Here is a 17,226-nt window from a genome sequence, read left to right on the forward strand (position 1 = left end):
ATGAGGGAGAGAATAAGTTGTCTTTGTTTTCATTCCCCACTGCCACACCATTATCTCTGAAGTACCTGAAGGATCTATCCTGGAACCCGTTTGTTTCTCATTACTATTCTTTCAGTGAAACCAGCCAAAATTGCTCTCAGATGCTGACTCCTCTCAGTTCCATCTCATCACCTCCTTTCTGGATCTCCACTCTCTCAGCTGAGTCATCAGTTTTATTTTCTACTGTGTTCTCATGTCACACTGTTAGCTCCAGTATTCCTGAAGGAAGTATTCTTAATGATAAAAATAATATCACTCTTTTTATGTGCCTTGGACATTCTGCAATGTTAAAGGAGTGGTGCAGTTAGTAGAGGTGCTGCCTTGTAGCTCCAGTGACCCGCGTTCAATCCTGGCTTCAATGCTGTCTGTGTGGTTGGCATTTCATCCTGTGGCCTTGTGGGCTTCCTCCAGTACACCAAGTTCTTCCCATGTCCCAAAGGGGTCAGTTGGTAGGTTAATTGGTCACAGTAAATTGCCATAGGGTGTAGCTAAGTAGTGGAATCTTGGGGTAGGGGTGGTCAGTTGATGTGAATATGGAGAGAATAGGTTGCAGAGTAAATTAGTTGGGGAATGGAATTGCTCTGTGAGCTGGTATAGAATTACTGGACCATCGACCTGTATTATAAGAAAATATGGGATATTTATGTCATGCTTTGGTACAATAGCTGATGCCCTCCAATGGCACGATGGGTCTGAATTATGTGTCTGTATGGAAATAATGATGGAGATAAGACATGTTATATAACTTGGGTTATTCTACATGCAAATTTGAAACATAATTTGTATAATGTTTGATTCTAAAGGATATTTTCAGTTTCATTTTCTGTGGCATGGCATCTTACTAACATTTTCCAATACTGCCCCACTAGAATAAGGTGTGAATTTGATTTATTGATGAATATTATTCATAATTTACAATACAGTTAAATTATAACTTAGTCAATTTACAGTGTATTTAATGTTGTGAATGGAAGAGATTGCATGTTGTCTGAAAATCTTCAAATAATCATTATTTTTGTAAACAATTTTGGTATGCCCTGGAAATTCTGAACAACCTAGCAAATAGATTTCAAATATTTGAAAAATTTATATTTTAACTATGAAAACTCCATGTATTTTAAATACATTAATATTGTAATCATCAGTAGTTTACACCTATAATTAAAATCTCATGCTAAGATAGTCATACAGCATGGAAATGGGCCCTTCAGCCCAACTCGTCTATGCTGACTGTGTTGTCCAGTGAGCGAGTCCCATCTGCCTGCATTTGGCCCATAGCCCCAAACCTCTATCAATGTACTTATCTAGATGGGTTTTAAATTATGCTAATGTCCCCACCTTAACCACTGCTTCTGGCAACTCATTCCAAATACGCACCACACTTTGCGTGAAGAAGCTGCCCCTGATATCCTTTATAAATCTTTCACATTGGAAGAGATATTGTATACAAGGGATATTGGAAGATGTAATTCCATACGTTATTAATGGCTTAATATTTGTAACTATTAGGAGTTTATATGTGTAATTAAAATCTCATGCAGAGGTGTAACTGCAAAGTGTAACAATGTATTCTGTTCTTCCTTTGCAGAGACAATTCAAGCTTTCGAAATACAAAAATCACTTTATGAGGTCTCCATTACACTCATTTGTTTATTTGGAAGGTATGGCATGCTTTGTTCTCAAGAAACAACCACATTTTTTAAAATAAATAAATAAATAAATAACAATACTTCAGAATTGGGTGGTGTTCAACGTGAATCCCTAACAACAGGAAATTTCAGGGAAGAATTACTCTAGTTTTGGGTGTTTTCACAAAATGAATTGAATTTTTTTTTAAGTCAGGCTGGGTGCTAATGTATATGTTTCTATGCAGTTTTGCTACCTTAGTATTAAAAATTGTGAATATTGTAAATGTTGGTGTTTTGTGAATACGTTGTGGTAGATATGGGAAAGAATAAGTCTGCTTGCTGGCTGTAAGTTTGTGGTTTCACTCAATTCCTGACATCTGTCATTGATCTTTGTAATTTATTTTCACCATTTACTTTTTTTAACTTCTCAATTTTTTTTTAAATGAAAAAATTGCTACAACTTAAATCTTTATCCTGGAGTCAGAAAGAAGGCTAACTTATTTATCTGTCTGGTGCTATTTTCCAATAAAGAGCACTATATTACTGAAAGCTATGTGTTGTGTATTAAATCTGACCTTTCTCTTTGTTTACTTTAGCCCGGAGGTTTTGAATGAACAAGTTGCACATTTCTTATTACAAAAGAACAACCACAATGACTATGACAGAGGAAGAGGCTATTTAAACTTGTATAAAATTGTAACAAGTATTTAAAATGCTACTTTCAGTTAAAGATGACATAATGTTAGATCAGATATGTGGTGCTATTGAATTCATTTTTTGTTATAATGAAATGGAAAAGGCAATATTGGATGACAGCGGACTTCATGATCATTGTGTATGTATGTATTATCATGGGAAATTTGTTGGCCAGTCAGTTTTTGTCCCTCTTGAAATACAATGTACCATGGTTTAAGTAAGGTAGAATAACAAGTTGGCAAAGTATACTTGGGTTTTCTCTTTACTTTTATCAGTGCCAGGAATGAATGCTATCTAAGGTTTCATTTGTGAAAATATTAATTTGCATAGTTTCACCACACAATAAAAATGAAATAAAATCAAAAGGGAATCTCGGTGTTAAATAGCCTATTCTTATTTTGAGGTTATGACTCCTGGTTCTAGACTCCTCAGGCAGGGGAAACCTGCTTCTGCATCCATCCTGTCATGCCCTGTAAGAAATTTGTGAGTTTCAATGAGATCTTTTTCTTCCAAACTGGAGGATACAGTCCTGCTCTACTTGCTCTCCTCTCACTCAGAATATCTGCCACATCAGGAGTCAGTCTGGTGAATCTTTGTGTTCCCTCTATGGAAGGTATTTCCTCCTTGGATAAGGTGGTTAACACTGTACACAATACTCCAGGTGTAGTATCATAGTGGCTCCACATAATTGCAGTAAGGTATCTTTCCTATACTCAAATTCTCACATAATAAAGGCCTTCCTAATTAATTGCTGCATCTGTATGTTAGCTTTTGAGGACACCTAAGTCTGCACTTCTGTTTTGTACACCAAAGTGGCTGAGCTCTTCTATCTGCCATGTTGTCACCCACTTATTTAGCTTGTCAATGTTCCCTTGAAGCTTCTACATCTTTGTTGACCAATCTCTTGTATGTGACCTCATTTAAAATCCTTCTGAAAATCTGCAAGCACAACACACACTGGTTCTCCCTTATTTACTTGTTACATTCTCCAAGAGTTCCAGCAGACTAATCAGACGTGATTTCCTTTTCATAAATTCATGCCGACTCTGGTCAGTGCTCTTATATTTTTTCTCTAGATGTTCTGTATTACATCTTACATTATAGATTCCAGCATTTTCCCTACTACAGTTAGTCTAACAATTCCCTGTTTTCTTTTTCCTTCCTTTCTTAGATAGTGGGATGATATTTGCCATTCTCCATTCTGCAAGAAATAATCCTGAATCTTTGAATTTTGGATAGTGACTCGACACTGTTTGAAATTTCTTCTCATTTCAGATCTGAAAGTCAGACCCTAAAAGGGCAATGGAAGTTTGGTCACAGAGACTGACAGATCTTTAGATGTAAAGGAATTCAAGGGATATTAGAAAATGGCATTAAGGTAAAAGATCATTCATGATCTTATTGCTTGGTGGAACAGGCATGAGGACCAAAAATCCCCCTATTATTCATGTTAATGAAACTTGAATGTAGTCTGTAAGAGACATTGTGTTGCTCTTATAGGTAATCTTAATGTATCTAAATTGCTTCCATTTATTTGCATCCTTTCTGCATTTGCCCATACTAAAGAGAATATTAAAGTATTTGTTATATACCTCCAGGCAGGTATTTTTTTGATGGCCTTTACAAATTGACAGTCCTGTCTTGTGGACTGGAGCTCACATTTAATACATCTCTTTACCATCATAGATTTGTTCTGATTCCAAATGCTTAGCTTTCTCCAATTCTCTTGAGACATTATCAAATACCTGTAAATATATACATGCTTCATCTATACTACCTAGTAACAAGCTACATTCTTAAAAGAGAATGAACTCGGCTTGTCTATTTTGTAAGATTTTTTTTCAAAATTATCCATTAAATCACTAATGCTTATTTTTAGGACACTACCCCCTCCCCCCAAAAAAAACAAAAGCCTACACTTTCCTTAAAAGCCTTTATGATTGATGTTAAATATGACTTAAAGGTTTCTCTCATTTTCAATGAAATATTACAATTTCAAACATGTAGTTCTGAAAAGAATGAAAGAAATAATTTAAAATGCAGGAAGGATATGCTTCTAATTAAATGTCTTTACCATGAGATTAACATTTAATCAGATTTATAATTTACAAGCAAGAAGGCAGCAGCCAACAAAAGCACTTTTGAATCTGGATACATGTTGATTAGAACTGTATTTAAAAATGTTTAAAACAAAATCAATCAAAGGAAGTTCCTCAATGTGTATAAAGAACTGCACAATGTAGAAGCACCCCATTCTGCAAACCAGCCCATCCATGTATCTACTCCACTCAAGCCCACTCCCATTCTTGCTCATTTATTAGGATAGTTGCTATTCCCTGCTGTCTCCTCTATCCTTTCTCTAAACACATTTGTACAATTCATTTCAACTAATCTATGTAGCAAGTTCCACATTGTCACCACTCCCGTGATGATGATACTTCTGACTTCCCTTTGTGATTTCATGGTGACCATCTTGTATTGAGGATCCAGTTTTGCTTTTCCTCACAAATGGAAACAGTGTTTAGCCACTCTAATTTTAAAGCCCCTTTTAGATAAAACCTCAGCCTCTCCATGATTCCTCGTCTGTTTATCTTTCCCTGATGGGTGTAAACTTGAAGTCCTGATGTCACTTTTGTAAAATACTGTGCACTCTCATTGGTGCTTCAATGTCTTTAAAATAATATGTCTTCCAGACTTTGTGCCTGCCCAACTCCCCCCCCCCCCCCCCTTCCAAAATAGTATTTCAGCAGTTAGAGCTGCCTGCCTCACTGTTCCAGTGACATGGATTCGATCCTGAACCCTGGTACTGCCTAAATAAATTTTGCACATTTTCCCTGTGACTGTGTGGGCTTCCCTCAGGTGTTCCAGCTTCTTCCTACATCTGAAAGATGTGCTAGTAAATCACCCCTAGTGGAAGGGGTGGTAGGTAAATCAGGATGGAGTTGATTGGCATTTGAGAGGGGATAGGTTACAGAGAAATAAGTAGGGTAATGGGATTGCAGGCATAGATTTTTGATGGGCTGAATGGCCTTGTGAAATAATATGTGGGTGGGGGAGGAGGGAATGAAAGAGATTCCACATTGGAGAAGGTGGGGGAAACATGATGTAATAGAGTGATATTTTTTTAAATCAGAGACTTTGAGCTACAGTCTTAAGCCCAGAATGTGTGCACTAAATCTTGGAAGGAACTACCTAATCAGTCCTACTTCCTGTCTTCACTTCCAAGCACAAATCCCACAAGCCCCAAATTAATTTACTTTTCAAGTATATATCCAATTCCCTTTTGAAAGTTATTTTTGAAACTTTCCAATATGCCTTTTAGGCATTGTTTTCTTGAAAGAACTTTGCTGTGTTTCTTTAATACTTACCAGCTATAGATCTGTTTGCTAATTATCTCAAACATGTGCCCTTTAGTTACTGATACTCCTTGCAGCTGGAGACAATTTTTTCTTAATAGATCTATCCAAAAGATCATTTTACACTCCTGTGACGGAGTGTTTAAGTTGTGAGGGAAGACTGGATAGGCTGGGTTTGCTCCTTTTGGGAGTGGAGGAGGCTGAAGGGGGACCTGATAGAAGTATACAAAATTATGAGGGGCCAGGGTAGATGGTAGGAAACTTTTCCCTATTGGAGAATTATCTAAAACTCGAGAGATGGGTTTATGGTGAAGAGCAAGAGGTTCAGAGGGAATCTGAGGTGGTTGGAAATCTTGAAACCACTGACTTAGTGGGTGGGGGAGGCAGATACTCTTGCCATATTTAATAGCCAAGGCATAGAAGGTTACAGACCAAGTACTGGTAAATGAGCTTAGTATACCTGGTGGTCGGCATGGACACAATAGACTGAAGGGCCTGTTTTTGTCTTGTATGATTCTATGAACAATCTCATCTGTTTGGGTTAGTTTATATAAATGAAGTTCCCTTTCCCTTGTGCTGTACTAATATTGCTTCTCCTGGCCTACAGACGTAATTTGAACACAATTCATTGAGGCAAAGTGAGAGCACAGATGTGTCCTAGACATTTTTCTACATGTATTTGGTGTATTCATAGAAATAAAAATATTTCTATGCTCAGATCAGTGTTGTGGAAAAGTGGTCCTTTATAACAGCACATTAAAGTAAGGATCCTTTGCCTTTAGCAGATCTGACTTAATCAAATTTGTCTCTTGTATAGCAATCTTACTTTTTTTTAACTGGAAACGCACAATATGATTGGTGTCTTTGGAACTCCTGATACAGAGTTTTGCATGCCTGAAACATGGATCAGAAAATTAGCTGCATGCTATGCACTATTTTTCCACCTGTTGAAATAGATGGAAAATTATAGATTGTGTGTCTATTTTTTTTAATGTACACTCCTCACTGATGAAGCTCTGAGTTAGGATTGTTAGAATTCAAGGTAAACCTTGTTTTTTACTTTCACAAGAACTTTAATAAAAAAAAGTATTTGTTGCCCAAAATATGGCTCTAATGCTTGAAGGGCAATTTTGGTATTTTTTTTAATCAAAATAGAAATTGCATTGCTTTACAAACAGCATGATGTTTGTTCTACTTCTGTAACATTGCATTAAGCAGTGGCTTTTGCATATGCAACAGTTTATATTTCCAATGTTCCTTCTTATCTTTGGATGTGCATGGGAGTACATGATGTCAACATCAACATAAAGTATTAGACAGTGTTATGCATCAAATATAACCACTTTGTATCAGTAAATATTTCAGCTTATTAATTATCCTTTTATTTAAAAATTCTTACAGTACACACCAAAGTATTCATGATCCATGTTATATTCTGAGTTGTAACCTTGCCATCACCTCCAGAGCAGTCCCAAATGGTTCCCAATCTTGGATGTCATCTGTGATGTTTTGGATACTTTGTTTACAGATGGAAATATAAAGACTTTCATGTTGTATTGGTGTCACAGTGGCCATCACACAATACCAGAATTATAGCAGTTGGAACTTTTACGGCACAGAAGGAAAAATGAACACAAAAAGGTAATTTGGACCACTGGTTTCACTCTGGAACCTTGTGGATCAAATTGTTCAGTCCAATTCCCCAACTCTTTCAATGTATCTCTGCAAATTATCATCCCTCAAGTGCTAATCCAATTTCCACTTGAAGACTTTGATGGAGTATTTCCTCCTACCTTAATAGGCAGTGAGTTATAGATCACTAGCTGCTTGGGTTATTTATGCTGGAAATCATGATGTTTACATTTATTTCCATGCAATTGGGTTTTATAACACTCCTTGTGAATGAAATAAAATCTAACTTGAATATATAATTACTCCATGATAGCAAAATTATGTGGTCAAAATTATGTAGTCTAACCTAAGTTACTAATAAAAAAAATACAGAAAATAAAAAATGTACAACATTTACATTTAATATAGTTCTCTTTAAATAGGTATGTACTTGTGCGCAACATGTAAATTGATTTCAATGTTGAAGCATTTCAGAATATCCTGTTTCTTTCTTTTGAATCCAGTGTAAAAATGTATAGATTACTTTTATCTCCAATTCTGGAGCAACTAACATACAGCTGACATTGGGAAAAGCAATACATTTTGAGATTAAGGCTAACAACTTTTATTGGTTGTCCCTGCACTTGTTAATGCTCACAGTAAAACTAAGCTGAACAGGGAACTGAACTTACTTGAATTAAAAAGGTAGATCAGATGGGATAATTGATATCTGGAGGATGAGGATATTTTGCTCAACAGTATCACTAGTCATTATTATAGCCTCAATTACACATGGTAGCAATTTTTGAGCTGATAATCTTGCGCCAATCTAAGTTCCTGATTAGCATAATTGAAGCTCAATTTATTTCAAGATATATAATGGCACACTAGGCAGTGACAGAGTTTAAAAATTCAATAGCTAAATGTACAGCCTCATCAATGTCACATTGTCAATATATATTTTATATATATATTTTTGTACAGGTCATCCAGGAAGCTTCTAAAGAAGGTCTTTATTCATGGCTGTGCTGCATCATTTTTTTGGTGCTAAAATTGCTCTTTTACTCAACCATTGGTAATTCATATAGTATTGAGTAACATTTGAGAAAACAGCTTGCATCAGTTCATGAAATGATGTAACAATTTGGCCTGAGTTTTTCAGCAAAATCATTTCCAATCTTTGTGTTTAATTTGCCCATTTCCTAATTTGAGTAAGTTCAAAGCAAACTCTCTTGCAGGTGGACTGCCTGTCAAATGTGCTCGCATATTGGTTTTCAAGTCTAATTATTTAACATTTTCCCAAGTATATGATGCTTTCAATTTATCTGCTTTAGAAACTCGTGGGATTACTGATAGCGTTTGACGCAAATCTGCAACTAGCACTAAAGTAACACCTATTAATTTATTATTGTGTCTAAGATCTTGCAACTTTTGACCTAATGCTTCAATGGCTGCTTTGGGACCCACTATACATTCATCCCAAACAATAAGATTAAAATCTTTCAGGAATTTTTCCTTTGCAGTTCCCTGACCAAAGTTACATGTTGAAGTCTTCACATTTGTAAAATTTAAAGGGAGTTTAAAAGCCAAATGTGCAGGTTACATGGATATTCTATTTTGTATATCTTTAGATTACCACTCTCTACATTAAATACCATGTTTTTCCTCACAGTTCTTCTGCATCTTGTACTGTTACGAGCCAGGTTGCTATTTGGTGAATGTCCCTTTAAGGCTCCTGGACGGTAGAGTAGTAGTGTGTGTGTGTGGTGTCATCAAGAGAGCAAGATAACAACGTGCTGATGGTTTTTGCTCAGTGAGTCAGAGAGAGAGAGACTGAATGCTGGTCTCCGTAACAATGGATGAAGAACAATAGCTGTGTCTGTCACTACAATCCATGTATGGATTTTTGGAGCAAACAAGTGGAGTCCACTTTGTCGTTAACCTGTAATGGGAAACAGATATTTATGTGGGCGGCCACATATCGAATGCCTTTGGGGTGGCAGATACTTTGGAACAAAGCAAAGGAGATCATCAGTGATTGAGGGGTCATATGGGTTCCATTGTGGAACATGTGGATTTCATAAATTCTCTCTATATTTTCTCTACATTTTCTCTTCAGTCAACAGTGGTTTTGCAAAAGCCTTTGCTCATGTTTCACCTTATGACTTGCTGAACTGAACTTTGAGAACTACTCCTAGACTTGGGGTTTGGGAATTGGCCACACACACACTTCGAGTTTAGTTTTGGGGTTAGTGTTTGATATCTATCATCTTTACTTATTATCATAAGTAGTTACTAATAAAATAGTTTCTAACTCTTGTACATAACTCGGTGTGTTTCTATTGTTGCTGGTACGTAACAGTACCCATAACTTTGAATCTATGTCCCTTTGAATAAACACATTTGTGGTATGAGGACAAAGTAGATATAGTAGAACCATCCATTAATGTGAACTTCTTTCTATTTACTGTATCTAAACTTGTCATGATCCTGTAGACCTCTAAATTCCCTCTCAGTCTTTTCTTTAGTTCATAAATTTGGTATGTGGGTTTTGTTGCTTGTTCAGTATTTATTGTCCATCCCTAATGACCCTTGAGAAGGTGGTGGAGATTCATCTTAGACGATAAGACATAGGAGCAGAATTAGGCCATTTGGCCCATCGAGTCCGTTCCGCCATTCAGTCATAGCTGATATATTTTTCCCTCTCAACTCCATTCTCTTGCCTTCTCCCCATAACCTTTGACACCCTTACTAATCAAGAACCAATCAGCCTCTGCTTTAAATATACCCAATGACTTGGCTTCCACAGTCGTCTGTGGCAATGAATTCCACATATTCACCACCCTCTGGCTAAAGAAATTCCTCTACCATTGGTAAAGTTTTGATTACCCAAAGCTCTGCTGCCTGCTTCTTAACTAATACCAATTCCCTTTCACCCATTACACTTGTGCTTTCAGACCTATCCTGACTCCTGGTTGAGCAATGCTTTAATATTAACATTCTTGTCCTTGTTTTTAAATCCTTGCACTGTCTCACATGCGCGTTCTCACACCTCCCTTTATCTAATCTTCCTCCAGCCCTATAACTCTGAGATTTATGCCCTACTCTATATCTGGCATTTTGAGCACCCTCAAATTTAATTGTTTCACTTTCAACTGCTATGGTTCTACACCCTGGAATTTCCTTCTCAAATCTTTCTGCTTTTCTACTGCTCTTTCCTCCTTTAAACCACTCCGTAGAAGCTACCATTTGACCAAGCCTCTGTTTATTTCCACCTATATCATCATCTGTGGTCTGGCATGAATTTTATTTTTATTTAATAATGCTCTTGTGGAGGATTATGTGATGATTTTGTTACGTTGAAGGCCCCACATAAATGTAAGGTATTGTTAATCTACAATAATTTTGAAGCTAGTTTTGGTCAATGAAGATTATATAAATTAAGTACAACGTTGATTCAGAAAAATCTTTTCAACCTACCAATTCACCATGTTTTTGTGAAGAGTAATAATGTCATTGTAAAATTTTTAAGGCTCAGTATAATCCAAGTCAGATTTAACCTCTGTTAATTAGTTTCTACATTAGCATGAAAATCAAAAAAAAATGGAAGTCTGAAATATCCAGTGGGTCAGGCAGCATCTGTAGAAAGAGAAACAGTTAATATTTCAGGTTCATGCCCTTCATCAAAATTAGAAAAGAGAGAAAGCAAGTTGGTTTTCAGTAGCCGAAAAGGTGGGGAATGGATGTGTAGAACAAAGGCAATATCTCTGATAGGGTGAGATCAAATGAGTAAATGTAGTGATAGGGACTGCAGTTGTGATCAATTATGCTTCTTTGGTTGTGTAATGTGTTGCTAATAACAAGGCTATGGGGCCTGCTCAGCAGCCAGACTATACAAATAGAAAAAGAAAAACTAAGCCAAAATAATGACAGATGGAAATGGCCAGATGTGATTATAGCAAAAAAGGAAGAGCGAGTTTGGTTAAAGATGGAGAATTCGGTATTGAAACCAGAAGGCTGCAGTGTGCCCAGGTGGAAAATGAGATGCTATTCCTCAAGCTTGCACTGAGCCTCACTGTAACTGTCCAGGAGCCACAGACAGAAAGGTCAGCATGGGTCCCATAGGAGAAGCAACACTTATTCTTTCACCTCTACCCTTTCCACCATCCCAGGACCCAGACAGATGGAGCATCAATTCACTTGCACTTCTTCCAATCTGGTGTACTGCATTAGGTGTTCACAATGTGATCCCTGCTACGTTGGAGAAACCAAGCACAGATTGTGTAATCACTTTGTGTAGCACCTGTGTTCAGTCCGCAGGAGTGACCCTGGGCCTTCCAATGCCTGCCACTTTATTTTACCATCCCACTCCAACCCTGAACTTGCTATCTGTGCCCTCCTCATTGTTGCAACAAGGCCCTCTGCAAGGTTGAGGAACAACACCTCATCTTCTATCTGGGTACATGGACTCCATATCGAGTTCTTCAACTTTGGGTAATTTGCTCTTTCTTCACGTCTGTAAACTGTCCATTTCTGCCCATCTTAATTTTTGTCTCTGTTTTTGTATAGTCTGGCCTGCTATTTCCTTGTGTATTATCAACACATTACACATTATCTCCTACTTCTCCTACTTACATTAAGTCAATTTTCTCACCCTATCAGAAATGTTCCACCCATCCCTCCCCTGCTTACTCTGTTGGTGAAAACTAGCTTGTTTTCTCTTTTTCCAGTTCTGATCAAGTATTCCAGACCTGGAACTTTAACTGTTTCTCTTTCCACAGATGTTCCCTGGTCTACTGACTGTTTCCAACAGTTTCCATTTTTATTCTACATTGGCCTGCTTTATTTTTGATTGCTATAGGGTTGAAGCTCACATTGTAATTTAATTACATTCCAAAGTCAAAATGCAGATTATATTGTTCATAATTTGATTAAGGCTAGTAGTAGATTGTTTTCAATAAACAATTGGGGACTGATAGCTAATTGTTATTTTTATACTTGTAAATTATTTAGAGCCATTTCTGGAATAGCATGATTGAGTTGAAATGCTTAGACGTATTGATGTAAACAGGTGTCTTTGCACTGATTTGAATGAATAGGAACAAAACATGATTGGATTACTTCTGTTTAATTGGGCCAATTTGTTCCTGGTGGGCATTGAACACACTTAACTCCATTAAGCAACAGGCATCTACCCTGAAAGATCTAGTCAAGTGCAGAACCTCCGATTGTAGATCTTAATACAACAGGATCGTGCTGCACCACACAAGTTCAAACACAGACAGGTAGTAGCTGAAGAAGAAACAAAATAGATGGAACTTCATAATAGGATAAAATGTATATTTCTTATAATTACTACATTTTTATAGCTTTAAAATAAAGTTGTTGTTTATATTGCAAGTGGTATGCTTTTCATTGATGCTATTTATAAATCTCTGAAAAAATGAAATTGCTTTTGGCAAAGATCTTTGATGGATTCCACACAAAAGGCAACCTATCTTATTGCCATTAGTGACATTTTGAATGAAGACCATGTTCAATGTATTTCTGATCTCATTAGAATATTCTGCCCATTTTCATATCTCTTAACTTTTATATCATGCTGGACATAACAGGAACTTTAAGATTATCTTTGGTAATTGGTTTCTCTGTAAAAATGCCCAATTTTTAAAAAAAAAGAACTTCCAGCTGACCAAAGGATCATTTTTAATAACAGGTTTCTGCTGCCAATTACTGGTAACATTCTTCCCTCTAGTTGTGCATTCAAGTTTCACTCTGGTGATTTGAACACAATTTAGGTTGACACTTCAAAGCAGTACTAATGGTGGCCTGAATTATTAGTCGAGCTGTCTTTTAGATGAGCCATTTAACTAAAAATCATGCCTAACTTTCACAGCTGAATGCAAAAATGTGCCTTGCCATCATTTCAAAGAAGAGCTGGAGAATTCTCTAAACTCCTGGTCAATACAGATCCCTGAACCAATAATTTACTCATGATCTCATTTCAGTTTGTGGAATTTTGCTATGCACAAATTGGCTGCTGAATTTCTTAAATTAAACAGTGGTCAGATTTCAAAGTTAGGTTATGGTTGTGAACAGTGCTATGTGGTTAAAAATTCTTTGCCTTTTTTTCCTAGCCATCTATGGTTGATTGAGGAGTCTTGTAATTTTGCTCTCTCACAGTTTCCCAGAATTCAGACTTGTGGTTCTGAAAGCTTGCAGTGCTTCAGCTTGCTCTACAAGAGCTGTCCAGAGCACAAAAGCTAATAATACCATGAGAAAATCCCAATCATAAAAGCAGGCTTCATTATTCTAATCATTGGTTAGGCTGTGCTTGGAGTACTGTATGCAGTTCTGGTCACCATATTTTAGAAAGGATGTGATTGCGCTGGAGAAAGTGCAAAGAAGATTCACCAGGATGTTGCCTGGATTGGAGGACTTGAGTTATGAGGAGAGATTGGATAGGCTGGGCTTGATGTCCCTGGAGCGAGGGAGGCTGAGGAGTGACCTGATAGTGGTGTATAAAATTATAAGAGGCATAGATAGAATAGATGACGAGGGCACAGATTTAAGGTGAGAGGAAGGTGTTTTAAAGGGGATCTAAGAAGTATATTTTTCACACAGAGGGTGGTTGATCTCTGGACTGCATTGCTAGAGGAAGTGATTGAATCAGATACAATTACTATATTTACGAAGCACTTAGACAGATAGGCAAAACGTAGAAGGATACAGTCCTAATGCAGGCAAATGATTATAAGGTAGATGGACAAAAAGATTACCACAGACATGGTGGGCCAAAAGGTCCATTTCTGTGTTGTGCAACTCTCACTCTATGGGTTGCAAAGACAGCAATCTAATTGTTATTCCATCTCAAAGAGTTTTTGGGGATTCTTATATCCGTATTTTCTTACAATACAGAAGGAGGTCTGTCAGCCCATCAAGTCTTTCCTCTTTCCCAGCTCTCAGAGCATTCCCATCAATCCCACTCTCCTGCCACCCACCCACACTACAGGCAATATACAACAGCCAATCAGCAATAACCAATCAGCACTCATTTGGGATTGGAAGGAACCAGAGCACCCAGGAAATCCATGCAGTTACAGTGCAAACATACAAACTCCACAGACTCCACGCAAAGTCAAGATAGAACTTGGGTGGCTGGAGCTGTGCAGCAGCAGCTTTAACTGCTGCGCCACTGTGTGGCCCTGTGATGTCCATGCACCCATTTTAACATGTATATTGCCATCGATGGATGCTGCTTCATTCATGTAATTCTTTTACAACTGTATGTAGAAATGATTTACCTTCTGAAGCGTTTACCTTGTTGAGATATTATTGTGTATGTCCTCCCAGGATCACATGTAAGTCCTAAATAGAAACAACACCATGAAAAGTTGTTACTAAATAACTCTGAGAATAAATATTATCTGTAACCCCATAATGATTCCTATAAATAAACAAGTTCAGGAAAACAAAGAGTGAAGCTTTATCCTCATTTTATTTTGTTCATGGAAAATGGAAGGCTGACAATTTGTTGTTGAAGGTGTTAAGTGGATCTTTTTTATGAAACTGATTTGAAGCAAGGAAATTGGATCACTTCAGAGGACATTTATGAGGGAACTATGGTGGCATGGGACTGGAGTCAGCTACAGAGCAGGCCAGGTATGGTCAGCAGGTTCCTTTTCTAAGGTATCATGGCGAACTGGAGATGGGAGGGGTTGTGAGGGGGGTGTGGGTTGCAACAATCAACAGCATTATAATCACTAACTGTTTCCAACTTTATATTTACAGTTTCTTTGAAACAAATTTGAATTTTCACATAATGACCTTTGAACGTGTTTACTGCATTATGGATACGTGGCTCTGGATTTGTTGTCCAAAAAAAACTGAGAGTGATTTTGTTCCCTATCCTTGCATAATAATGAGGAAAGGAGAACTTGGAGGTTTGGGTACAGTACAGTACAAGACATAAAGATGTAAAAATTACTTTAAATTACAAAAATAAATAAATAGTGCAAAAGAGAAATAAAGAGTTAGTGTTCATGGGTTCATGGATTGTTCAGAAATCTGGTGGTTCAGGGGAAGAAGCTGTTCCTGAAACGTTGAGTGTGGATCTTCAGGCTCCTGTACCTTCTTCCTGATGGCAGTAACGTGAAGAGGGCATGTCCCAAGTGGTGAGGATCCTTAATGATGGATACCGCCTTCTTGAGGTGCAGTGAAAAACTTTGTTTTGCATGCCATCCATACAGATCATTTCATTACAACAGTGCATTAAGGAAGTACAAGGGAAAACAATAACAGAATACAGAATAAAATATTACAGTTACAAAGAAATTGCAGTGCAGGTAGACAATAAGGTGCAAGGTCCTAACAAGGTAGATTGTGAGATCAAGGATCCATCTAATCGTACTAGGGGACCGTTCAATAGTTTTATAACAGCGGGATAGAAGTTGTCCTTGAGCCTGGTGTTACCTGCTTTCAGGCTTATGTATCTTCTGCCCAATGGGAGGGGGGAAAGACAGTGTGTCCAGGGTGGGTGGTGTCTTTGATTATGTTACCTGCTTTACCAAGGCACCGAGAAATTCTATTCTCTTACTTTTTTCACACAGAGGGTAGTGGGTATATGGAATGATCTGCCAGAGGCAGTGGTAGAGACAAGTACAACATTTAAAAGACATTTAGACAAGTACATAGACAGGAAACATTTAGAGGGATATGGGCCAAATGCAGGCAAATGGGACTACATTAGGAAGACCACTCGGTCAGCATAGACAAATTGGGCTGAAGGTCCTGTTTCTGTACTGTATAATGCTATGGCTCTAGTCTTACTTTGAGTGTTCCATTATTTTATTATCTTCCTCAAAATCTGAAATTTCCTTTTTTCTGAACATAACTGAATAAAATTTTGGCTTAGTTTCTTCTTCATGTGTTCTGTCATCTTTTCTAATTCTACTACTGTTTGGCATGTGATTTTCTTCTATGCACGTTATATTAAAGGTGCCGTGTAATGATGAATTGTTAATGTCTACACTTAGAATAAGCTGTAATCTACAAAAATTGGTTATTTCTAAAATCAAAATCTGCTACTTCAGTCACTTTTTAAATTTATTTTACATGGCTTGCAACTATTTAAACTCCGTACTAACCAATCTAATACATACATGATACACATGAAAAGTGACACGTTTTATTTACTTACCTTGGTTTGCGATATTTTCTGTTATACATAACTGGTGGAGTTGGTAAAGTAATAGCAATCAAGGGGATTCTTGCATTCTCCTTTGTCCTCTTATGTCTTTAGGGAGTGATGTGTTATGGGGAAAAAGTTCGTATCCACTCCTGTTTTGCATTCTCAAAATCTCCATCAGCTGCTTTCACCAATACTGCTTTTTCTGAATGCGTCCCAATAGGGTCTGACTGCTGCCTTGTAGCATTTGAAAGAACCATATTATCTGATGATATTCCAGATGTTTTATTTGTCTTTCCTTTTGGTCATCCTAACACATTTTCAATGTGTTTTTCCCTTTTTTAAAAGTCCAAAAGGCACAGGTTGTGTCGTTACAGCAGACATTTCTGCTTGGTTCTTCACAATTGTTTTAAAAAAAACATTCTCTCACACTCAGATCGCAGGAGTTTCCATCACAACACACTGGATTTTCATTGTTTCTTTAATGAAAGATTCACTCAGGCAAAAAGCAGTATGCTTTCTCGAAAACAGAGTAACACTAACTAAGGCTTTGAGAAAAGCATGAGAATCCTGAATATATTAGAATAAATCTGGGTCATTGAAAACATTTCAAGAAAATTCAGTTCAATTTCACAATGCTGGAAGGTGACAGAAGTTTACACTGTTGTAGACAATTAAAAGGAATGTGTTGAGAGTTGCATGAGGAGCA

General features: G+C 37.2%; 1 protein-coding gene across 4 annotated transcripts in view; it reads left to right on the forward strand.

The window, feature by feature from the left end:
* The window catches only part of eif4e2 (eukaryotic translation initiation factor 4E family member 2), a 63,058-nt gene that overhangs the window by 38,190 nt on the left and 7,642 nt on the right, over positions 1-17,226 (forward strand). The window contains exons 8-9 of one of the 4 annotated variants that reach the window (XM_052017902.1): positions 1,628-1,700; positions 3,639-7,638. Coding sequence is in view for 1 of the 4 variants with exons in the window: in XM_052017904.1 (XP_051873864.1) it covers positions 1,628-1,667 (40 nt within the window). In the remaining 3 variants the exon portion in view is untranslated. The other 3 variants (XM_052017903.1, XM_052017901.1, XM_052017904.1) reach the window with 3 other exon arrangements.

This window comes from Pristis pectinata, chromosome 6 (assembly GCF_009764475.1).
Source record: "Pristis pectinata isolate sPriPec2 chromosome 6, sPriPec2.1.pri, whole genome shotgun sequence".
Classification (NCBI taxonomy): domain Eukaryota; kingdom Metazoa; phylum Chordata; class Chondrichthyes; order Rhinopristiformes; family Pristidae; genus Pristis; species Pristis pectinata.